Source organism: Littorina saxatilis, linkage group LG2, assembly GCF_037325665.1.
Source record: "Littorina saxatilis isolate snail1 linkage group LG2, US_GU_Lsax_2.0, whole genome shotgun sequence".
Lineage (NCBI taxonomy): Eukaryota > Metazoa > Mollusca > Gastropoda > Littorinimorpha > Littorinidae > Littorina > Littorina saxatilis.
The window spans coordinates 62,263,506-62,287,840 of NC_090246.1; the positions used below are offsets into that span (position 1 = coordinate 62,263,506).

At 42.9% G+C, this 24,335-nt stretch overlaps 1 protein-coding gene across 2 annotated transcripts; it reads left to right on the forward strand.

The window, feature by feature from the left end:
* Positions 1-23: 23 nt before the first annotated feature.
* Positions 24-21,881, forward strand: LOC138959509 (testis-expressed protein 47-like). 2 transcript variants are annotated; one of them, XM_070331032.1, is made up of 8 exons: positions 24-178; positions 7,481-7,553; positions 9,648-9,751; positions 10,070-10,178; positions 10,816-10,976; positions 13,987-14,050; positions 14,757-14,858; positions 21,435-21,881. In XM_070331032.1, exons 1-8 carry the CDS (start codon positions 80-82, stop codon positions 21,476-21,478), a joined length of 756 nt encoding a protein of 251 aa, XP_070187133.1. In that variant the 5' UTR covers positions 24-79; the 3' UTR covers positions 21,479-21,881. The 2 variants fall into 2 exon arrangements, with proteins under 2 accessions (XP_070187133.1, XP_070187132.1); XM_070331031.1 differs by lacking the exon at positions 24-178 and adding an exon at positions 6,676-7,208.
* Positions 21,882-24,335: the final 2,454 nt, after the last annotated feature.

Here is a 24,335-nt window from a genome sequence, read left to right on the forward strand (position 1 = left end):
ATAATAAAACTGTTATAATTTGAAATATCACGAATCTCGTCTGTTCGCGAAGGAGCGTTTCCTTGGAGATGTTGACAAAATGGCGATGGAAGATGATGATAACGAAGATACTTTGCTGGACATTCATCGAACGTCTTTGCTAGAAGTTATAGAAGATAGAAATAGAACTCTTAACAAGGTAAAAGTCCGAAAATGTGTTGTCTCTAAACCGGGAGCATAAACTCTCTCTCTCTCTCTCTCTCTCTCTCTCTCTCTCTCTCTCTCTCTCTCTCTCTCTCTCTCTCTCTAGCTTTTGTTGTTGAACCTTTTCAATCATTTTCTTGCTTTCTGTGTGGATATTTTTTGTCCTAGAATATCATGATATGCAATGGTTGTAACCTGGAAATATTCTGTAGTTTTTATGCTGATCTATTTTTTTCCGTTGAATATTAGATTACTTGTTGATTGTTGTATTTGACCAATGTCAGGTTGTAAAACAAGGCATTATAACGCCTTAAACCTTCTGGATCTGGATCTTTTAGTAAGTTTACGTTGCAGGGACCACTGTTGGTCATCTTCGCAACCTTCTATCATAAAATAAAGATTAAGGAAGTGAGAATATTTGGCAGTAAACAAAAAGTGGAATTATGATGGGTCACAATGTGAAAATTGATAAAGGATATTGTAATTCAGTCAAATTGGTTTTAGAATGAAACAGATTAATTCTGTGATTGGTGAGATAACCACTACCAGTACCAGTGTTCAATTCTGATGAACACCAGAAATCTACTCATTGAACACCTGCTGGCTAGGCACATTGATACACACTCAACTAGTCTCTGTTAGCTGTGAGTATCATTTCCAGCACAGAGAGTCGGCAAAACACTAAGACAATAATTCATGTGAAGAGATTACACTGATCACATGAAGTAAATTGATGTAGGAATTCGTCAGGGCTACATTGAGGTTGCTTTCCATCAATCATGCATAAAAGAAGAAAACAATACATGTTAAGAGAATTAAAGTCACTGAACTACATACAGTACTCGCATCCAGTTGCAGGTTTGGCTTTCAGTCATGCCTCATGGATCTATCAATTCGAAAGAATAACAAGTGTCATTAACCTTCTTGCAATGAGTCAAAAACTTCACATATTTTATGATTTAATTGTTATCATTGTCCTGGCAAGACAACGTAAGGTGGTAAAAGTAAGACAAAAGTACTCGATCAGGTCCAGCATGAGAACTAATGGCGTCAAAAACCTACATGGAACTCGAGTAGTCTCAACAAGAGAGAGTTCTTTCTATGTTGGGTAGTTTACGTCAAGACATTGTGTTTGATTAGAAAATCGTAAAACATGGTACATGTATGTATTAGGTTTCACTTAAGCATGCCACACAGTTTTTAGCCCTAGAGTGTGATCACTGGAAATGTTAACCTTTACCGTGCTTCCTGGGTCGTCACGTGGACGACCCAGAGCCTCACAAAAGTGTCTGTATAGATCTCTAAAACTATTTGGAGTTTTTGATTGAGACTTATGTTAATCCTCATAGTCATACACCATAGCACCTTCCACCCACCGCGGGTTAGGGGGAAGAATTTACCCGATGCTCCCCAGCATGTCGTAAGAGGCGACTAACGGATTCTGTTTCTCTTTTTACCCTTGTTAAGTGTTTCTTAAAAAGAATATAGTCAATTTTTGTAAAGATTTTAGTCAAGCAGTATGTAAGAAATGTTAAGTCCTTTGTACTGGAAACTTGCATTCTCCCAGTAAGGTAATACATTGTACTATGTTGCAAGCCCCTGGAGCAAAATTTTGATTAGTGCTTTTGTGAACAAGAAACAATTGACAAGTGGCTCTATCCCATCTCCCCCCTTTCCCCGTCGCGATATAACCTTCGTGGTTTAAGACGACGTTAAACACCAAATAAAGAAAAGAAAGAAATAGCACCTTCCTTTCAACCAATTTTTGAGTCACTTGAGAAAAAGTGACTCTATGTAATCGGTCAGTGTTAGTCTGTCCGGCCGGCCGGCCGTCCGGCCGTCCGTAGACACCACCTTAACGTTGGACTTTTCTCGGAAACTATCAAAGCGATCGGGCTCATATTTTGTTTAGTCGTGACCTCCAATGACCTCTACACTTTAACGATGGTTTCGTTGACCTTTGACCTTTTTCAAGGTCACAGGTCAGCGTCAAAGGAAAAATTAGACATTTTATATCTTTGACAAAGTTCATCGGATGTGATTGAAACTTTGTAGGATTATTCTTTACATCAAAGTATTTACATCTGTAGCCTTTTACGAACGTTATCAGAAAAACAAGGGAGATAACTAGCCTTTTCTGTTCGGCAACACACAACTTAACGTTGGGCTTTTCTCGGAAACTATAAAAGTGACCGGGCTCAAATTTTATGTGAACGTGACTCATTGTGTTGTGAATAGCAATTTCTTCCTGTCCATCTGATGCCTCATATAATATTCAGAACTGCGAAAGTGACTCGATCGAGCGTTTGCTCTTCTTGTTAAAGGATTATCTTTGCAAACAACCAAATAAACAATAGCCTCATTTGAACTACACAGTTCGGATGTTGTGGGTAGTGGACGACCCATATGAAATTAAAGAAGGCATTTTACAGTGTTTATCCCTATTCGGATGGCGTGGGTCATGTACGACCCATACTCTGCAAAGAGGCAGTAAAGAGTTTATCCCTATTCGGATGGCGTGGGTCCTGTACGACCCATACTTTTTACGTTGAATCCTTCGTTAGAAAGTATGAGTCTTACATGACCCACATCAACCGGACTGTGTAGTCTAAAGCGTAATCCGATGAAGGTTAATTTTTTTTGTGGCAATGTGGAAGAGAACAAAAAGCTTTTTTTTTATTACAATGTCCATTACGATATAGCTCAGTTGGTAGCGCGCTGGATTTGTATTCAGTTGGCCGCTGTCAGCGTGAGTTCGATCCCAGGTTCGGCGGAAATTTATTTCAGAGTCAACTTTGTGTGCAGACTCTCTTCGGTGTCCGAACTGCCCCCCCCCCCCCCCCCCCCCCGTGTACACTACATTGGGTGTGCACGTTAAAGATCCCACGATTGACAAAAGGGTCTTTCCTGGCAAAATTGCTTAGGCACAGTTAATAATTGTCTACCTATACCCGTGTGACTTGGAATAATAGGCCGTGAAAGGTAAATATGCGCCGAAATGGCTGCAATTACTGGCCGTATAAAATTTCATCTCACACGGCATCACTGCAGAGCGCCTAGAACTGTACCCACGGAATATGCGCGATATAAGCGTCATTGATTGATTGATTGATTCAAATTTAAGATTAAGATTTTTTTTATTGTTCAGAAAATACGTACAGTATGCCATTTTCTTTACTTTTTAAATGTAGAGATTCTAAGAGTTCTACACTACTCGTCATAAAAAACTATACAGATGCGTTTGAGGGCAGATCTTTCTGATGAGGTTGTTGATTTTAAAACCAAGTATATCACTGAAAAGGCCATTGATTCCGCTGCCTTGAAATCATGTACTTTACAACATGTGTTAGCACAAATCTCCGAAAGTTTGAAGGCAATGCGTTAGTATTCTTGGCACAAAGGGTCAAAAATCCCCAAAATAAGGCCTTAACAAAATAAGCCCTTATTTTCAAAAAAATAAGCCCTTAAAATGATAAGGCCTTATTTTTCTGCGCATCACTACTGCTCACCCTGATAGCAGCACACAATAACTTAATGACACATATATAGACGACAACACACACAACATATACACTCTTACGCACGCACACACTCATGAACGCACATATGCGCGTGAGCGCGAAAAAAGAGATAATGAATGGAACAAAAGAAAACATTTCCAAACGATAAACATTATGACACTGAAATCGGTTGTCGCACCTGGACTCTCCTGTATACCTATACCTACCCTAAAGCATTTGCAAACACACACACACACACACACACACACACACACACACACACACACACACCAACCTAGACACAAAGACACACAGACACATAAAGACATTACAACACACAAACACACACATGCACGCACACATGCACACACACGCACACACACACATGCACACACACACATACACATACACCCTCTCTCTCTCTCTCTTTCTCTCCCTCTTTTTTTATATTTAGTCAAGTTTTGACTAAATATTTTAACATCGAGGGGGAATCGAAACGAGGGTCGTGGTGTATGTGCGTGTGTGCGTGTGTGTGTGTGTAGAGCAATTCAGACTAAACTACTGGACCGATCTTTATGAAATTTGACATGAGAGTTCCTGGGTATGAAATCCCCGAACGTTTTTTTCATTTTTTTGATAAATGTCTTTGATGACGTCATATCCGGCTTTTCGTGAAAGTTGAGGCGGCACTGTCACGCCCTCATTTTTCAACCAAATTGGTTGAAATTTTGGTCAAGTAATCTTCGACGAAGCCCGGACTTCGGTATTGCATTTCAGCTTGGTGGCTTAAAAATTAATTAATGACTTTGGTCATTAAAAATCTGAAAATTGTAAAAAAAAATAAAAATTTATAAAACGATCCAAATTTACGTTTATCTTATTCTCCATCATTTGCTGATTCCAAAAACATATAAATATGTTATATTCGGATTAAAAACAAGCTCTGAAAATTAAATATATAAAAATTATTATCAAAATTAAATTGTCCAAATCAATTTAAAAACACTTTCATCTTATTCCTTGTCGGTTCCTGATTCCAAAAACATATAGATATGATATGTTTGGATTAAAAACACGCTCAGAAAGTTAAAACAAAGAGAGGTACAGAAAAGCGTGCTATCCTTCTTAGCGCAACTACTACCCCGCTCTTCTTGTCAATTTCACTGCCTTTGCCATGAGCGGTGGACTGACGATGCTACGAGTATACGGTCTTGCTGAAAAATGGCATTGCGTTCAGTTTCATTCTGTGAGTTCGACAGCTACTTGACTAAATATTGTATTTTCGCCTTATGCGACTTGTTTTCTTTCTATCTTTCTCTCTCTAAAATAAGGCCTTAATAAAATAAGCCCATAAAAAGAATTCTTGAAAATAAGCCCTTATTTCCTGAAATAAGGCCTTACTCATATAAGGCCTTATTTTGGGGAGTTTTGACCCTTTGTGCCAAGGATACGTTAGCGAGTTACTCAAATGTACCATTTTTTGTCTCATTACCCGTTAAAACGGCTTCAAAAACTGCCTTTTATGCCTGCTGAGAAGATTGACAACTACACCACTCAGCATGCCATAGCGTCCATGTTAGACAAGATATGTTAACAAAACTGACTCATTTGGATGCAGATTTGACTGTTCTGTCTAAGGACATGCCAAACATGTTTCGTTTTAGCAGTTCTGATTTTTTGTCAATTTTAACGCGGGAACCTTGATTTTGCGAATTTGATTTTGGGGGGTGTCTGAGGTGTAGGTACCACTGTATCGACACTACGTCATGTAAACTCAATCTGTTTTCTGAATAAGTTAGAGGAATAAACGGCCTTTCCAGTCATATAATTGGTTTTAGTTGTATAGTTTTTTTATGACAAGTAGTGTGGTAGACAACAGTGATCAATACAAATGGGTAATAGCAAAAACAAAAATCTTCTACTTTTTCTAAAATATGTTCAATGTATAATGTGTAAAACACAATGTCAGGAAATTCATGTAACTCTCCCTTAATAATATTAATACTAAATGTACTACGACTACTAATAGTACTACTACTACTACAGTGGTGTGGCCCCTCTGATGAGAGGACACCTCCCTTAAAAGGACACATTCTGTTGTCCATTTGTCTAGTATCTCTACCCAAATATACCAGTCCTGTTGTGACAGTCCACCTGCAATGTAGGGACACATTTGGTTGGTCCCAAGGGTGTCCTTTGATCACAGGTACCACTCTACTACTACTTCTACTACTACTACTACTAATAATAATAATAATAATAATGATAATAATAATAATAATATTTTTGTTGCACACATTTTACAAAAGGACTATTACCCACTTTACATGTGCTTTAATTTGTGTGTTTGTCTGTGTGACTATAAGTATTGATTTACAAGAAATAATTTGCAGAGCAAGTTTAATCAAATGTAGCGCTCCTCCCATGCAAACACAAAAACTACACATTCTTTGTTTTGAACACTCTTACATGCTGCTTCATTTGTTTACCCTAGTGGGGATTGAACCACAAGTGTAAAAAATAAATACAAAATACATGTAGCAAATACAAGTATAAGCACACTCACCAAAACATGTTTCTGAACTCCTGAAGAAACTGCAGTTTTTTACAAGCAACTTAAACAATTTTGCTTTTTCCCCCCCTCCAGCAGGCAGAAGTCATTGGTGCTTTTAACAGTATTCCCATTTTGCAAGTGAACCACATCAGTGCTGGTTTCTATACTTCTCTGCCCCTTCTTGTTCTGCTGTGCTGTGTGAATTCCCATGCATAGCCTTTTTCCAACAGGCCACAAAGATATTACATGCAATGTTTACACAGACCGGCAATCAGCAGCTGTTAAGTTGCAGTGAAAGGCTGCCTAGCAATTGCTTATCACCCTACTAGAAAAGCGATCTGTGGCTGTAAGCAGAGCAATCTGTCATGGCAAAGGAGGTGGGGCATATATCAAGAAGTCTATCAAGCACTGAAGATAAAATTTACAAGAGCTGTATAACGCACCTGAGTGCTGGTTCCTCTTACCTTGTGGCTTGTTTGCACTTGCATCGGTTTGAAAGGATCCATTGTGCATTGGTTCAAAAACTCAAGGTTTTACTCCCTGCGCTTGATCAAGAAGATAAGGCAGAATAGTTATTCAGCTCTCATTTAAAACTGGCAATTAGAGAGCGTGGGAATGTACTGGTTGTGCTGGTTCCATTTCCTTTAGACTCCTTGGTGGTGAGATCAATACAGTTTGTTTGCCCAGTGAGCTGTAACATATAGGCAGTTCCTTAGTGACAAAGATTCGGAGTGGATCAATTCACAATGGCTAGCATGGACGTGTCTGAGGCCAACATGGAGTCTGATTTAGACAACCAATTAACTGATGGAGCGGAAGGAACGGATGTGGAAAAACCTGCTGAACAAATTGAAAAGCCAAAGATTAAAAGACACAGGAGCAGGAGGCCTTCAAAGAAAAAAGAGAGAACGTTTGACTGGCCAAAGAAAAGTTTGTACGAAGCCATCTATGTCGATTCTAATGGCGGAGAGGTAAGGATTGCGTGTGTGTTCATTTTCTTTCAAGAATCATGCTGAACAGAGCGCCACAGATATGCGTAGAGTGTACTCTCTCAGTCTCTCTCTCTCCCTCCTTCTCTCTCTCTCTCTCTCTCTCTCTCTCTCTCTCTCTCTCTCTCTCTCTCTCTCTCTCTCTCTCTCTCTCTCTCTCTCTCTCTCTCCCTCTCTCTCTCCCCACACCAATGTATACATTCCTTGTTTTTTATACAGCTGATAAAACATATAATCTGATGTTCTGTTTGCAGAAAAACCTCATCCATCGAGTTTTTGTTCTATCAAAGATTGAAGAGGGAGTGAGCAACAGAACAGAAGTAGGAAGTAAGTCGGAACAACTTTTTCTTCCTTTTTTGACTCACATGCGAAGCAAAAGTGAGTCTATGTACTCACCCGAGTCGTCCGGACGTCCGTCCGTCCGGACGTCTGTCCGTCCGGACGTCCGGAAAACTTTAACGTTGGATATTTCTTGGACACTATTCAGTTTATCAGTACCAAATTTGGCAAGATGGTGTATGATGACAAGGCCCCAAAAAACATACATAGCATCTTGACCTTGCTTCAAAGTCAAGGTCGCAGGGGCCATAAATGTTGCCTAAAAAACAGCTATTTTTCACATTTTTCCCATTTTCTCTGAAGTTTTTGAGATTGAATACCTCACCTATATATGATATATAGGGCAAAGTAAGCCCCATCTTTTGATACCAGTTTGGTTTACCTTGCTTCAAGGTCAAGGTCACAGGAGCTCTTCAAAGTTGGATTGTATACATATTTTGAAGTGACCTTGACCCTGAACTATGGAAGATAACTGTTTCAAACTTAAAAATTATGTGGGGCACATGTTATGCTTTCATCATGAGACACATTTGGTCACATATGATCAAGATCAAGGTCACTTTGACCCTTATGAAATGTGACCAAAATAAGGAAGTGAACCACTAAAAGTGACCATATCTCATGGTAGAAAGAGCCAATAAGCACCATTGTACTTCCTATGTCTTGAATTAACAGCTTTATGTTGCAAGACCTTGGATGACCTTGACCTTGGGTCAAGGTCACATGTATTTTGGTAGGAAAAATGTGTAAAGCATGTGAGTCGTATGGGCTTTGCCCTTCTTGTTTTTTTTGGTATTGTTATGTTTGGTTATTAATGGGTTTTTCAAGTTTCTTTTTACATATAGTCAAGTTTTGACTAAATGTTTTAACATAGAAGGGGAATCGAGACGAGGGTCGTGGTGTATATGTGTGTGTCTGTCTGTGCGTGTGTGTGTGTGTAGAGCGATTCAGACCAAACTACTGGACCGATCTTTATGAAATTTGACATGAGAGTTCCTGGGAATGATATCCCCGGACATTTTTTTCTTTTTTTCGATAAATACCTTTGATGACGTCATATCCGGCTTTTTGTAAAAGTAACACCGTAATTTTTCAATCAAATTGATTGACATTTTTGTAAAGCAATCTTCGACGAAGGCCGGACTTCGGTATTGCATTTCAGCTTGGTGGCTTAAAAATTGGTCATTAAAAATCTGAAAATTGTAATAAATTTTTTTTTTTATAAAACGATCCAAATTTACGTTCATCTTATTCTACGTCATTTCCTGATTCCAAAAACATATAAATATGTTATATTTGGATTAAAAACAAGCTCTGAAAATTAAAAATATAAAAATTATGATCAAAATTAAATTTCCGAAATCGATTTAAAAACATCTTATCCCTTGTTGGTTCCTGATTCCAAAAACATATAGATATGATATGTTTGGATTAAAAACACGCTCAGAAAGTTAAAACGAAGAGAGGTACAGAAAAGCGTGCTATGCAGCACAGCGAAACCACTACCGCGCTGAACTCAGTTTTGCACAAGCAGTGGACTACGGTCATTGTGAAAAAATGCAGTGCATTCAGTTTCATTCTGTGAGTTTCACAGCTTGACTAAATGTAGTAATTTCGCCTTACGCGACTTGTTTGTTTTTGTTTTCATGTAACTATGTGAGTAAGTTTCGTTGTAGTTTCTTTGTTTTATTTTTTGTTTGTTCATTTTATCTGCTTTTCTTATCTTGAAGATTGCAGTGGCGATTGTTAGCAACCTGAAAGGTTGAGCACCAAAACAATTTATTTCACTTTTTGTTACAGAATTGTAAAGTTGATTCAGCATGCTCTGTTGCACACCCTCAGTGTTGATGCAATATGCACAATGTTAGTTCATGTATTATGTACACATTGGGATCATAATCCTTTTACAGTTATTTTTGAATGAAGAGGTACATTCAGAAACTATTTTTTTTCTGAGTGATTGTACTTAAGCCTGGAAGGTTATACTGCTGTGTTTCACAAATAAAGAAATGATAATAAGATGACAAGGTAATAGCTAGCAAACCTCAAGTGATTTGACAAGCTTGAATATCTATTTTGCAGACCGTTTTGACTCGTTCTTGAAGCGAATGAAAAATGACTACCAGACAGAACCCATCACAGGCCTGATGCTGATATACATGAAACACATTGTTCATGTCATGGAGGTTAGTTACAAATGTGTCTGTGTTGTGTTGTCTGTCTGTCTGTCTGTCTGTGAGTATAACTGAGAGTGTGAGTATCTGGATGTATTTGCTAGTTTTGAGCAAAATTGGTGACTAAGGGGGGTGTCTTTCTTGTTTTTCTTCAGATTATTGGAGGTCTTTGCATGGAAGGACCACGTTTCTAACCTTTTCAGTCATAAATCTTCATATGAATTTGCCATAATTTGGAATGTTTCCTTTTGTCTATATTTAAATGTTCCAGAAACTAAACCTTGTTTTTTGTCTTATTATAAATGGTAATGGGTTGTGTGTGTGTTGCAGTGTTCAGCAGACATGATCACAGAGCTGGCACGAGAACTGGTGTCACTGGAGGAGGATCATGAAATTGAAAGTCTTCTTGCCAAATCCAAGATCCTCGTCATTTCACATGACATATCCTTTACAAACATCTGGCTGGCTAAATAGCTAGCTGGGTAGATGTCTGGGTGGCTGGCTAATTAACTCACTGACCATGTTAAGCCTATGTGTCTCTCTATGCAGACGTGTGTACTCTTATACAGGTTTGTTGTTATGTTTACATGCAAAGTCCGAAATTACGAGAATGACAATTTGCAGTTAAAAAAAAACCAAGAACAGACTGAAAAGATTCAAAATTGTGCCTCCAGTTGAGATATAGAAACGCTCACCAGTCTGTCGGCATCCCCCCTTTACAGAATTAGGCTAAGAAACAAACAAAAAAAGAAAGAAAGGAATACATCCAGACCTGAGTGAACTTGCATTTACACACATTGACATATATGTGTACACACATATATATACACACATATATACACACATGCTTGCATGCACACACATACACTTACACATGCACATATGTGTGCACGGACACACACACACACACACACACACACACACACACACACACACACACACACACACACACACACACGCACGCACGCACGCACGCACACACACATTCACACACACACACACATTCACACACACGCATACACACAGTATCTCACTAGTTCATTCACATACTTGAAAGGTTACTCCTTAACTATCACACATCCCCCAGCGACAGTACCAAGGCTGGTGCTTTCGCACTCTGGACATCGTGGAACCGGGCCTGGAGGCTTACGAAGCTACTGACACCACAGAGAACCTGACCGTAGACCTTCTCTCTCAGCTCCTGAGACTCGGCAGCTTTTTAGCCAAACAGCCCAAGGTTGGTACAGAAGAACCTTCCATTTAACACACACAAATGCGCGGATGCACGCAGACATCAGTGCAGGCACACTCATGCACATACACACACACACACACACTCACACACACATACACCAATTTATGAACCCCCCCCCCCCCCTCCCTCTTCCTCCTTTTTGACTCACATGCGAAGCAAAAGTGAGTCTATGTACTCGCCCGAGTCGTCCGTCCGTCCGTCCGTCCCGGCGTCCGTCCGTCCGAAAAACTTTAACGTTGGATATTTCTTGGACACTATTAAGTCTATCAACACCTGATGTGGCCTGATGGTGTATGGTTACAAGATCTCAAAAAACATGTGCAGCAACTTGACCTCACTTCAAGTTCAAGGTCACAGGGGCCGTAATTGTTGTCTTAAAAACGACCATTTTTCACATTTTCGCATTTTTTTCTGAAGTTATCGAGAATGGCAACCTTAGCTATGTATGCTATACAGGGCAATGTAAGCCCTATTTTTGGACACCAGTTTGGTTGACCTTGCTTCAAGGTCAAGGTCGCAAGGGTCCTTTAAAGTTGGATTGTATACATATTTTGAAGTGACCTTGACCCTGAACTATGGAAGATAACTGTTTCAAACTTAAAAATTATGTGGGGCACATGTTATGCTTTCATCATGAGACACATTTGGTCACATATGATCAAGGTCAAGGTCACTTTGACCCTTATGAAATGTGACCAACATAAGGTAGTGAACCACTAAAAGTGACCATATCTCATGGTAGAAAGAGCCAATAGGTCCAATTCATTCTTCTTACTCAGCGTGACGTTATCAAATGGATCGGCTAGCTTTAGCCCTAAGGGGCACAACTCCGCTCATACTCTCTTCGCGCCGCCATATTGGATGCCGTCTTTGTTAGTTTTCTTCATTGCACTCTTGTTATTTTTGCGTATTTCACTGTGTATGCAGACAAAATGAAGAAAACTGTGCATGCATGAGTCCAAAGGGGATCTGCCTTTTTAACACAACAGCACAACATAACAAGTCGCGTAAGGCGAAAATACAATATTTAGAGTCAAGTAGCTGTCGAACTCACAGAATGAAACTGAACGCAATGCCATTTTTCAGCAAGACCGTATACTCATAGCATCGTCAGTCCACCGCTCATGGCAAAGGCAGTGAAATTGACAAGAAGAGCGGGGTAGTAGTTGCGCTAAGAAGGATAGCACGCTTTTCTGTACCTCTCTTTGTTTTAACTTTCTGAGCGTGTTTTTAATCCAAACATATCATATCTATATGTTTTTGGAATCAGGAACCGACAAGGAATAAGATGAAAGTGTTTTTAAATTGATTTCGACAATTTAATTTTGATAATAATTTTTATATATTTAATTTTCAGAGCTTGTTTTTAATCCGAATATATCATATTGATATGTTTTTGGAATCAGCAAATGATGGAGAATAAGATAAACGTAAATTTGGATCGTTTTATAAATTTTTATTTTTTTTACAATTTTCAGATTTTTAATGACCAAAGTCATTAATTAATTTTTAAGCCACCAAGCTGAAATGCAATACCGAAGTCCGGGCTTCGTCGAAGATTACTTGACCAAAATTTCAACCAATTTGGTTGAAAAATGAGGGCGTGACAGTGCCGCCTCAACTTTCACAAAAAGCCGGATATGACGTCATCAAAGACATTTATAAAAAAAAAATGAAAAAAACGTTCGGGGATTTCATACCCAGGAACTCTCATGTCAAATTTCATAAAGATCGGTCCAGTAGTTTAGTCTGAATCGCTCTACACACACACACACACACACACACACACACACACACACACACACACACACACACACACACACACGCACAGACACACATACACCACGACCCTCGTTTCGATTCCCCCTCGATGTTAAAATATTTAGTCAAAACTTGACTAAATATAAAAAGTAAAGCAAGAATACATTATTATATTCATTTATTTATTCTTTATCTCAAATTACCATGCAGACAGTGCACCAAAATTCACAAGATAAAGCTCTCAAGACAGGCAAATGAGGTACAATGCAGCTCAGGTAACTACTGCAAAGTATAATTTTCAAAGCATCCTATCACAGTGTTCACTTTAAAGGCACAACCGATGGACAATTGTTGATTAGCGCACTGCACACAGCAAAAAATAACCAGTTATAATCGTCTTCTCCGCTCAGTAACTTCCTTCCAGTTGTCACCCTGATGGTAAACAACTTTAGGGATCCTAAAGTGTGCCTGCTGACTGCAGTTTTTGGCCACACAACGTGTCATTTTCACTTTTGTCGAGTCGCCACCCAACGCTCAAGCACTGTCAGAGATTGTGCAAGGCATCCAACATGGCGGCGGATGACCAATTCCAGAGAGTTACGACCCGTGATTCTCATACCGCGCGCGCCGAGTAGAAATGCTGTTGTTAACTTGAGTTTCTGCAATGGGCCTATAAGCACCATTGTACTTCCTATGTCTTGAATTAACAGCTTTGTGTTGCATGACCTTGGATGACCTTGACCTTGGGTCAAGGTCACATGTATTTTGGTAGGAAAAATGTGTAAAGCAGTTCTTAGTATATGATGTCATTGCTAGGTTTAGTTATTTGACCTTGACCCTGAAGGTAAAGGTCAAGGTCAAGCATGTGAGTCGTATGGGCTTTTCCCTTCTTGTTTATAACAAGGTTTTACAGTTTTTCTGTTCATAATCTCTATCAATTTACCTCCATTTTAAGACCTTGTTTTCTCAGATTTTCTGTTCACAGTCTTTGTAAATTAATGTTTAGAATTCCTTCTTTAGAGACTTGATTTTCTCAGATTTGTTTAAGTCTTATAAGGGGGGTTCCACTGTGGTTGGTTAGTTGGTTTCACTGACTGAACAATGCTCTTTCTGTGCAGCAAAGTTCCAAGTGTTGCTTACATATTCTCAAATGAATGTCTTTTTTGAAGATAATGTCACAGAAAAAACATTTGTCATCTTGGAGTAATTTGTGTGTTTGTGTGTATTGCAGTTGAACTTGAAGAGCACCATGGACTCACTGCATGACAAAGTACCAGAGCTTCTGCCTCAGCAAGGTAAAGCACTACCCGCCGAACGTGAAACATGTGCATGCAAACGTTCACACCGGCAGACAGGCGGGCAGGCAAACACACTCACACACACCAAATACACACACACACACACACACACATACACACACACACACGTACAAACACACACACACACACACACTGCAGGGCCGGACCAAATGAGTTGTAAGGGGGGGGTTCCTCCTTTTTGGGGGGGGCAAATCAGCGAAGGTGGGGGGGGGGGGGGGGTACCTTTTTCTCATCGGATTTCACATTGAATAAAATTTGTTAGAGACACACACAAAATTTTTTTTTTTTTTAAATAAAAAATAAAAACACTCAAAGCAAGGTACATGCTTTTTCCAGGGGTGGGGTTCCGGAACCCCTGGAACCCCCCCCCTGGGTCCGGCCCTGCACACACACACACACACACACACACACACACACACATATGTACACACACACACAATCTAATGCTAAAGCACATACATGCACATAACCACACATACTTTCTTTGTGTCACTCTGCCCCCCCTCCCCCACCCCTCTCTCTCTCTCTCTCTCTCTCTCTCTCTCTCTCTCTCTCTCTCTCTCTCTCTCTCTCTCTAGAAGTGTGGACTATTATGTCTCAAGCTATGTGCATGCTAATTAACTCAACAGTATGATTTTCTCTTCTGTTCTTGACTGTCTTGGTTTATGCCGTCTGTTTTCAGCTATTGTGCACTTTCTGCTGGAAGACAATGACCCCTGCATCATGACCCCCCAGGAATATGTCAACATCCATGATCGTCCCTTTGATATCACACTGGACAGCGGTCAGTTTTTCTTCTATTTTTATGTCAATTGATAGGTCTCTGTGTTTTTCTCCTTCTGTGTACCAGTGTGTATGTGAAGCAACAGAGAGGGGCAGAGAGAGAGACAATGACAATGACAATGACAATGACAATTCTTTATTTTACGAGGGTAACAGAATAAGCATTGGTATACTTTTTTGCATCTGGCCCTCGCCCTAAAGAGGGATTAAATTACATATTCCTACTCCGAATCACATGTAGCATTGACACAATCGGAGATGCTAGGTTCTGTACAGGCTAACCGTCTAAGGGAAGCAACCCCAACCACAAAAGTGTAAACGTAGCCATGGTAATGCCCATACACCCGGGGAGTTACCTCCCCTCGTGCATGCCATGTCACTACTGCTACTGAACACGTGGTTCCTATCATTCGACCTTACAGCTTTCGAGGGAGCAGGTTGTTGTATTTTTGGGCTCCCCTGTGGCTGCGCTGTTGGTGTTGTTTTGACACCCACCGGCCACGTTACCGTCTATCTTGCCTCCTGCTTCGTAGTTGGTGAGCTCTTTCCATTTTGGTCATTATTTTGACAGGAAATTTGTTGTAGTTGCTGATTTTCGTCCGTGTTTGGACCTGTGATATTTCAGTGACTACTGTTGGCCGCCATTTTTGTTGTCAGCATGAGTTGACAGTTTTTGTGGCTAGGCCGATGTATTTTGGAGGTAAACGTATTTTTACCTTCTTACTTGCTTGCTGCTTTGTTTAGTTGGTAAGCTTGTTCCTTCTTGTCTTTAGTTTGACAGGAATTTATCTATAGTTGCTGACTTTTTGTCCGTTTGGACTCCTAAATGCGTTTCAGTAACTTATCTTGTGGCCGCCACTTTCGGTTGCTCAGCTTTCCTGACAGCTTATTTCGGTGGCTAGGCCTATGTTATGGTGAGGTTCTCCTTACTTTACCTGCGTTTTTGCCTTCTGCTTTGTTAGTTGGTAAGCCATTTCATATTTCGTCATTACTTTGACAGGAATTTTTGTTATTGCTTAATTTTCGTCCGTTTTGGACTTCTAAATTTTGTCCAGTAACTTATCGCTTGGCCGCCATTTTGTGTATCAGCGTCGCTGACAGTTACTTGGCTAGGCTTTAGCAGGTATCTACCAGTCCGTAGGACTTGTCGTGGTTTCGAATTTAACATGTTTGTTATGTTTTGTTCGTTACTCTTTCTGCCTCGAACAAACACTTTGTGGGGCAGTCATATACTGTTGTACGTCCTGTTTCTTCTCCTCGCCTTCTCTGCCGTTAGCAGATCAGGTGTCTGAGTTATCTTTGTGAAGAAATGTTCGCGTTCCAAGCCTGCGTCTTCCGTTGGTCCCGCTGTCTGTGGGCGACGTCACCTTGTTGGCTTCTTTGACGCTTCCGGCCGAGACGTTGTCTTGGGCGGATGTTTTGCTTCTTCGTCTTCTACCGCTGTGGTTGGCGATTCAAGTAAGTCGAGCTGGTCCACAGGCCCTCGTGAGGCCGTCGGACAGTCCCTGCTGGGACACAGCTCTTTTCGGCGGGTTCACGACCCGCAAACCCCTGTTCAGTCGCACCCTGGCTTCACTGAAGACCATTGTGTGGCTGAGCAATGGCGGCAGTTGGTTCCGGCTACTTCTCCGACGTACGCACCCGCTGGGGTCGTTTCCGGATTTGTCTAGCCGTTTCCGACTGCTGCGCTTCCGGCACTCGCCGGAAGCATAGGTCCCCCGATGTACGCACCCGCTGTGGTCGTTTCCGGGGTTGACCAGGTCCCCCGATGTGCGCACCCGCTGTGGTCGTTTCCGGGGTTGACCGGACGTTGCCCCCCGGGCATTTGTCCTCTGTTCAGTCGCACCCTGGCTTCACTGAAGACCATTGTGTGGCTGAGCAATGGCGGCAGTTGGTTCCGGCTACTTCTCCGACGTACGCACCCGCTGGGGTCGTTTCCGGAGTTGTCTAGCCGTTTCCGACTGCTGCGCTTCCGGCACTCGCCGGAAGCATAGGTCCCCCGATGTACGCACCCGCTGTGGTCGTTTCCGGGGTTGACCAGGTCCCCCGATGTGCGCACCCGCTGTGGTCGTTTCCGGGGTTGACCGGACGTTGCCCCCCGGGCATTCGTCCTCTGTTCAGTCGCACCCTGGTTTCCTCGAGGACCATTGTGTGGCGGAGCAGTGGCGGTAGCCGTTTCCGGCGCTGCGCTTCCGGCACTCGCTGGAAGCATAGGTCCTCTGACGTACGCACCCGCTGTGGTCGTTTCCGGAGTTGACCGGACGTTGCCCCCCGGGCATTCGTCCTCTGTTCAGTCACACCCTGGCTTCCTTGAAGACCATTGTGTGGCGGAGCAATGGCGGTAGCCGTTTCTGGCGCTGCGCTTCCGGCACTCGCTGGAAGCATAGGTCCTCTGACGTACGCACCCGCTGTGGTCGTTTCCGGGGTTGACCGGACGTTGCCTTTAGGGCATTCGGGCTTCTGGCCTCCGTCCTCGCATTCGGCGCTTCCGCTTTTCGCGGTCTCGTCTTGTGCTTTCCGGCTCCGCCCGGATTTACTGCTCCTTTCGCTTCCACTTCCTCCCGGATGTCGGTAGCTGAGGAGCAACGCCAGCCCTTCGGGCAGGTGTTGTCTCAGCCCTGGCCGATGTAGTCAGCGTTTCAACCTTCGGTTGTCGCGTCGACTGCCGTTCCGGTTCCTGCGGCTGCAGACTTGCCGTCTTCTCTCTCTTAGCCTGGTCGAGGCATGAGTTAGGACGACGTCGGGGGGGACGGATTTCCGGTTTTCCGGTTATGCCGTTTCACCGGCCTTCCACCAGTACGTGGACTTCGGTTTTTTCGCCGGTTGTGTCGGACATTCAGTCTGTCGTCAGCGATTCCACATGTGCTGGTTATTGGGAAAAAGGCTTAACGCTGTCCTCTAAGCTGCGGCAGAGGTCACGTCGAAGGTTTTCCCGGACGGGGTTTCGGCCTCCTACACTTCCTGTCTGGAAGCATAGGTCCTCCATCACAAGCGCACGTAGTGGCTTGTCTGGGGTTGATCGAGGACTGGCCTACGGGCGTTCGGGTTCCGGCCCCAGTCCTCTTCTGTTCTGTCTCACTCTTGTTCCGTCGTGGGCATTTGTGTTTCACAAGTGCAGAAGCCGTTGTCGGCGTGGTGTTTCCGGTTTTACTGGAAGCATAAGTCCTCCATTTCAAGTACACGTTGCGGTTTTGACTGGAGTTGACAGAGGACTGGCCTACGGGCGTTTGGGCTTCCGGCCTCAGTCTACTCTATGCAACTTTCGCTTCCGTTTTTTGCGGTTTTGTCTGCTGCATTTCCGGCTCTGTTCGGATACACTTCTCCTCTTCCTGACACTCCTCCGGAGGTCGGTGGGTGAGGAACAGCGGCTGGCCTACGGGCATTTAGGCTTTCAGCCTCAGCCGGGGCAGTCTTCACTTTACCTGTTGGGTGTTGCGTTTACTGCCTATTCAGTTCAGGTGGCCCTGGACGTTTCCCCTATTCACGACCGTCAGTAGGGGGATGAGTCAGGTCTTTTTCCGGTTGGATGGTTTTCCGGTTTCCGGTCATCTCATTCATCAGTTTACCACCAGCAACTATGACTTCGGTTTGCGTTCGTAGCTGAGCTATTCTGGTTCTCAGTCTTTAGTCAGCAATCGAACACGTTCTGGATTTCCGTCGAAGCTCAAGCTTCGGCTCAGGATTTCCCTTGGGTGCATCGACATTGGTGGCTTCCTTGTTGGTTGACTTTGTTGTCGATGTCGGACTTCCGTTCCGTGAAGATAGGATGTTTTCCTACTTCCGGTTCCTTAGTCACCTTTTGTAGGTACCACGGTTTGCAGGTTTTGGCTAGGCCATCTCCTCCCGAAGGTGGTATCTCTACTGTTTTGGTTCTGCCGCTGTTTCTACTATGGTTCAGTTCCGGAACATGCTCAGCCTTGGCTGGCTTCGGCTACACGGGCTTCACCTTTTGTTCCTTCTTGCTTATTCAGCCTTTGGAACTTGCCTCCTTTCTCTACTCTGTTGGCCAGCCCTTGCTAGGGTGAGCATGGAGCAGATGAGGCTGCCCTTCCTTCACTACGCTCGTACGGCGGGTGTCGGAGGGACTCGTTTCTTTCGCTTTCTCAGTTCCCTGAACAGTCAAAGAGAGTCGCTTAAACTTTGCCTGCAGTAGAGATTCAGTCGAATAGAGATCACCAGGTCTCTGACTGCTTTACAAGGGTTGAAGGAAGGTAAGGCTAGCATACTCAGAAACATGCTTAGCAGAAGCATGCTCATTCCTCTGGTTAAGCTAAGCTGGCAGCCAATAGGCAGCCTTGGCTGGGCAACAGCCATTCCACGTTGCGGCGATGGTGGTTGTTGCCTTCCCGTTTCTTGTGGCTTGTGGGGTTCTCTGGCTTCAGGTTACCCCTGTTTGGCCACAAACGTTTGGACTTTGGTCCTTGTTGTCTTTCATCGAGTCGGACTCTGTCTTTCTCTAGTGATCAGACGCGTTCTGGTGTTTCGTCCAAACTTAAGGTACGCTTGAGTTGGCCTCGGAAGTAACATTCAGTTTTTCCTGAGGGGGCATTGTCTTGGACAATGGATGTTTGAGGAGTAGTTCTTTGTGGCTTTCCTCCTCTCTCTCAGGTTTTGGCTACTCTTCCCCTTCGGGCAGAGGTTTAGCTAAGGTTCGGTTCCTGTGACTTCAGTCTTGGGCCTTTCCTCTCTTCTTCCTCATCTTAGTATGAGGCGAGTCAGGATGACGTCTGTTGGGTCGGGTTTCCTTACAGTCACCCGGCTACAAAAGGCAACTTTGTCTAGGGCGGTTGTCCGTTTTTCTCCGCGTTGGACTCTGTCTTCAGACAGGGACAGACGCGCTCGAGGTTTTCTGGCCAAACTCAGGTAGGCTCTTGATTTGGCTAGGAAGTTAACTGCCTGTTTTTTCCCTGAGAACTCTGGTTTCGGGAGTCTTATGGCTGGCTGGCTTCACGGTTTACGTTTACCAGTCTTGGTTTTCTGCTTTCGGTTTTTGATTCACTCTCGATTACCTTCAAGCAGACTGTTTTGGGAACATTCTGGCTTTTAGCCATTTTGTTTATGGTTGCCAGTCACATCGGTTTTTGACCACCGTGGGTCCTCACTTCCGGTAGCTTACGCACAGTCGTAAGTGGCTGCTGTCGGGTGCTACCTCTCTCCCTGCGTTCGCAGGGACTGGTAGGGGATAACTGGCGACCTTCTATTTGTGAGTTTTCCCTTCGAGGTGGACTCTGGTACTTAGTGCTTGGATGTCTCTCTCTCGCTCTTTCGTGGGGATTGGTCACTCTTATTTTGAGCTGACTTCTTTCTCACAAGCCTTTTGGGCTTTACTACATCCCAAGGTTTGCAGACTTTGGCATGGTTGTCTTAAGGTCACCGCGGGGGTTCGTCCTTCTCAGTTGAGGGGACAACCTTACGCACGGATCTTCTCAGGACTTTAGCATTTCCTTCCAATAAAAGGGGGGGGGGGTAGCTTGTCTTTCCCTTGGCTCGCCAGGGTTATTAATCCAAGGCTTGGGTCTATTCCTGTGCTGTTTTTTACGGCTAGGAGATTGGAAGAAGTGCTGAGCACAGCTTTCTGGATCTCTGAGGTTGTCTCTTTCGCTTTCGCCTGAGATACTTCTCGGCTGTCAATCAGGACTTTCCTTGGTTCCCTCACTGCCTGTTGGCAGTGGGCCAGCCCTGGCAAGGGCTTTTGAGTGGGTTAGTTTTTCTTTCCCACTGGGACCGCCCTGATTCTTTGGCAGCGGTCCAGGTTTTTGGCAAGGTTTTTTGAGTGAGTTAGATTTTTCTTTCCCACCGCCTTGTTTTTGTAATCTGCTACATGTGATTCGGAGTAGGAATATGTAATTTAATCGAAAATTTTATTGTAAATTTTCATTTAATAAATATACCTACCCGAATCACATAGTATATTCCCTCCCGCCAACCCCGCTTTTGATTTGGAGAATTTATTCTTTAGGTCGAATGATAGGAACCACGTGTTCAGTAGCAGTAGTGACATGGCATGCACGAGGGGAGGTAACTCCCCGGGTGTATGGGCATTACCATGGCTACGTTTACACTTTTGTGGTTGGGGTTGCTTCCCTTAGACGGTTAGCCTGTACAGAACCTAGCATCTCCGATTGTGTCAATGCTACATGTGATTCGGGTAGGTATATTTATTAAATGAAAATTTACAATAAAATTTTCGACTAAATCTACTATAATAACTAGAGAGAGAGAGAGAGAGAGAGAGAGAGAGAGAGAGAGAGAGAGAGAGAGAGAGAGAGAGAGAGAGAGAGAGCATGCGTGTGTGTGTGTGTGTTTGCCTTTCCAGAGAGTGTGTGTGTTTTTTGTGTGTGTGTGTGTGTGTGTGTGTGTGTCAGTGTGCGTGCACGTGTGTGTATGTTTGTGTGTGGGCCGAGTGTGTGTGTGTGTGTGTGTGTGTGTGCGTGCAAGAGAGGGCAGAGAGAGAGAGAGAGAGAGAGAGAGAGAGAGAGAGAGAGAGAGAGAGAGAGAAAGAAAGAGACGATGGATGATCATCATCTGAACAATAGATTGACGGGGTATTTGCACATCATTTTGTTTTCTGTTTCAGATCTGGTTTGGCCACTACCAACAAGGCTGTTCCCATACAACTAAGATTACTGCTTTTTCACATCCGTCCATCTGTGTGTTGTTTCATTATTGTTGTTCTTCGTTGTTGTTGTATGCTGAAGCATACCATACCATTCCATTCCTCTGGGATACATGCCAATTTTGTGTAGTCTTTATTCTTGCTTATGCCTTTGAAGTCTGATACGTTTATGTAAGATATGTTTAGAGTGGAGAACAGTACACGTAGGAGAAAGCAATGTGATATTTACACTAAGCTGCGGAATTCTTGATTCTGAGGCATGAAAATCTAAAAGAAAAATATACATACATTTTTGCCCAGAAAGTCTGAAAACAGTCTCTGATGATATTCTGCTGTGTATGAATTGCATACCAATCTGTACATAAACCATGCAGATCTTGATAAAAATAAAGTTGCATTAGACCCTTACCTTTTCATTCGTATTTTTTACTCTCTCTCTCTCTCTCTCTCTCTCTCTCTCTCTCTCTCTCTCTCTCTCTCTCTCTCTCTCTCTCTCTCTCTCTCTCTCTCTCTCTCTCTCTCTCTCTCTCTCTCTCTCTCTCTCTCTCTCTCTCTCTCTCTCTCTCTCTCTCTCTCCTTCTCTCTCTCTCTTGTGGGGGTTGGAGAATAACGAATTCTATCAAAAGATATTTGTGAAAGTGTGTGAGTCTAGACCGCGAACAGAGCAGTCTGCTAGTGGTCGGACCTTCAGCACACGGCCGGCCAGACGCCATTTTTCCTCTCTCGATTCGAACACTTTTCGGATCGATTGTCCTTCACTAATACACTACAAAGCAGATGTATGAGTGTAGCAGTGGAAATAAATATGAGGTACAGCTGTCTGCCCGACAACTTGTCGAATAAAGAATTATATTGAAAGATATATGTGAAAGTGTGAGACCACAGCCGATCAAAATCAGTCCGTCTGCTAAAAACAGTTTCGAATCAAAAGTTCAGTTTCGGGGTCGATTATTCTTTTCTAAGATCCCCAAAACAACGTTTAAAGGAAAGCGCTATTGCAGAAAATTGTGACATGCATCTTCACGTCGGATAACTTGCTCGATAAGGCCTTCTATTAAAAGATATTTTAGAAATTGTGTGAGAGTGATGTTTGACGGACGTTGTAGCCTCTCAGTGCGGACTCAGTCCGACTACTGTGACCGAAAACGAGGCAAAAATGAAAATTAGTAATTAGTAGAGGTTACATGCCGAGTCTCAGTGATTATCAAAAATAATGGTCGAAGTTAGCGGATCATGAAAAATGCGAGCTTTAGCGAGCTTTTTCATGACCGCGAACTGAGACCATTATTTTTTATAATCACTGAGACGAGGTGTGTAACCTCTTTATTCCTCCTTTCTTCAGTTATTCAAAGAAAAGAGGAGTTTTTTTGCGAAAGTTTGATCGAATCCTATTCTCTCAACCAGTCAACCTGCGCAGGCGATCGATTAATGCGCGGTCAGTGTATAGTTCCGTGCAAATCATTCCATTCTGTTAACACTTCTTGTCAGTTTTCCTATTTTGGGCTAAAATCAAGTACACAGATATGCTGTTATTCTGCTGTGGCGGCAAAGGCAGACATTGTGTGTTCTGTATATGTTTTGGTATCGCTTAGGATAATGTTTTTTCGTCAAATGGGACTAGCAGACGAACTTTTGCACCCGTGTTCCAACGTTAAAAACTGTATGAAGTTCAGTTTTCTGGGGAAAATAGTGTATGAAACCCCTTTATGTTGTTTAAATTGATGAGATGTGTGCATTTGGTTGCGTGTGATCTGTTTATTAAATGAAATATTGTTGAAAACTGACCGTCGGATTGCAGTCTGTTGTCGAAGGAACTGAGTGAAAAGAAGGGGAACTACTCTTGTCGCTAGACAAAGTATGAGTTACTTGCCTTGGGAAATTGCTTGTGATGAACGGCTTGAGCACGGCAGATGAGATTCAGAAAACAACCGAACTCATGGATTTTATATGGAGATTCATGTGTTCAGGCCTGTAGTTGTTAATTTAAATGCGGTATGTTTGTATTGTTTGCTCCAGAGATGCCTTATACTTCGTACATTAGAGCGTTCGGAACTTTTCAGTCGCAAAAAGTAGTACCGAAACAGAACAACCTCTCAACCCATTGCACTATCGAGGATTCAGGCTGTTGCTGGGTCGTTATTTGTTTGGTTGCTGGGTCATTATCGAAAAATAACTACCCCTACAAGTTTACAGAGGTAAAGAAGCAGAGGGGGGAATAAACACTGTTAATTACTAGTTTTCACGTGAAAATGGTAACCCTAGGTTTTGGCACTGGTAAGCCGTCATAGGATTGTTCAAGTAGAGTTTTCAGTTCGTGACACCGCCGGAGTGAAAAAACATAATCCAGAGGATACTCAAGCTTGTTTGGCTGCGAAAGAAGGAGAGAGAGCGCGGAGGAGTGTTGGTGGTGGTGGTGGTAGTGCAGGAGAGATGGGGGGAGAAGAAGTTGGAATGAAACACTGACATGAAGGAGAGGACAGTGAACATGTCCAAGCTTGTTTGGTCACAAATTGGACATTTTGTGTGAGAGTGTGCGTGTCAGTGTAGGTGAGTGTATGTGTGTGTGTGGAAGGGGGTGTGTGTGAGAATGGGGGGTATGAGTGTGGTTGTTATACTTGTCGTTATATGTTTTGTCCGAGCAATCAACATTTCCCCTCTTCTCGTTAACAAGTTCCGTTTCAACTGTAATTTTGTTTAAATGTCACGAATTCGTTCAGGCGAACAGACCTTACTGGCATGTAATTTGCCTGCGCCGGATTGAAAGCCTTTTGCTTGATAATATGTTGCTAGACAACGCACGCACAGCCCTGAAAGGTCAGTGGCTTTTTAGCCTATGTGTCGTCCTGAGTATTGATTTGCGTC

What these genes read in the sequence shown, in the direction of transcription:
- LOC138959509 (XM_070331031.1), top strand. Translation starts at nt 6,984, where the DNA reads ATGGCTAGCATGGACGTGTCTGAGGCCAACATGGAGTCTGATTTAGAC. An exon ending in TTTTAGCCAAACAGCCCAAG is followed by an intron (nt 10,977 to 13,986) that starts GTTGGTACAGAA and finishes TGTGTATTGCAG; the next exon opens with TTGAACTTGAAGAGCACCAT. An exon ending in TGATATCACACTGGACAGCG is followed by an intron (nt 14,859 to 21,434) that starts GTCAGTTTTTCT and finishes TTTCTGTTTCAG; the next exon opens with ATCTGGTTTGGCCACTACCA.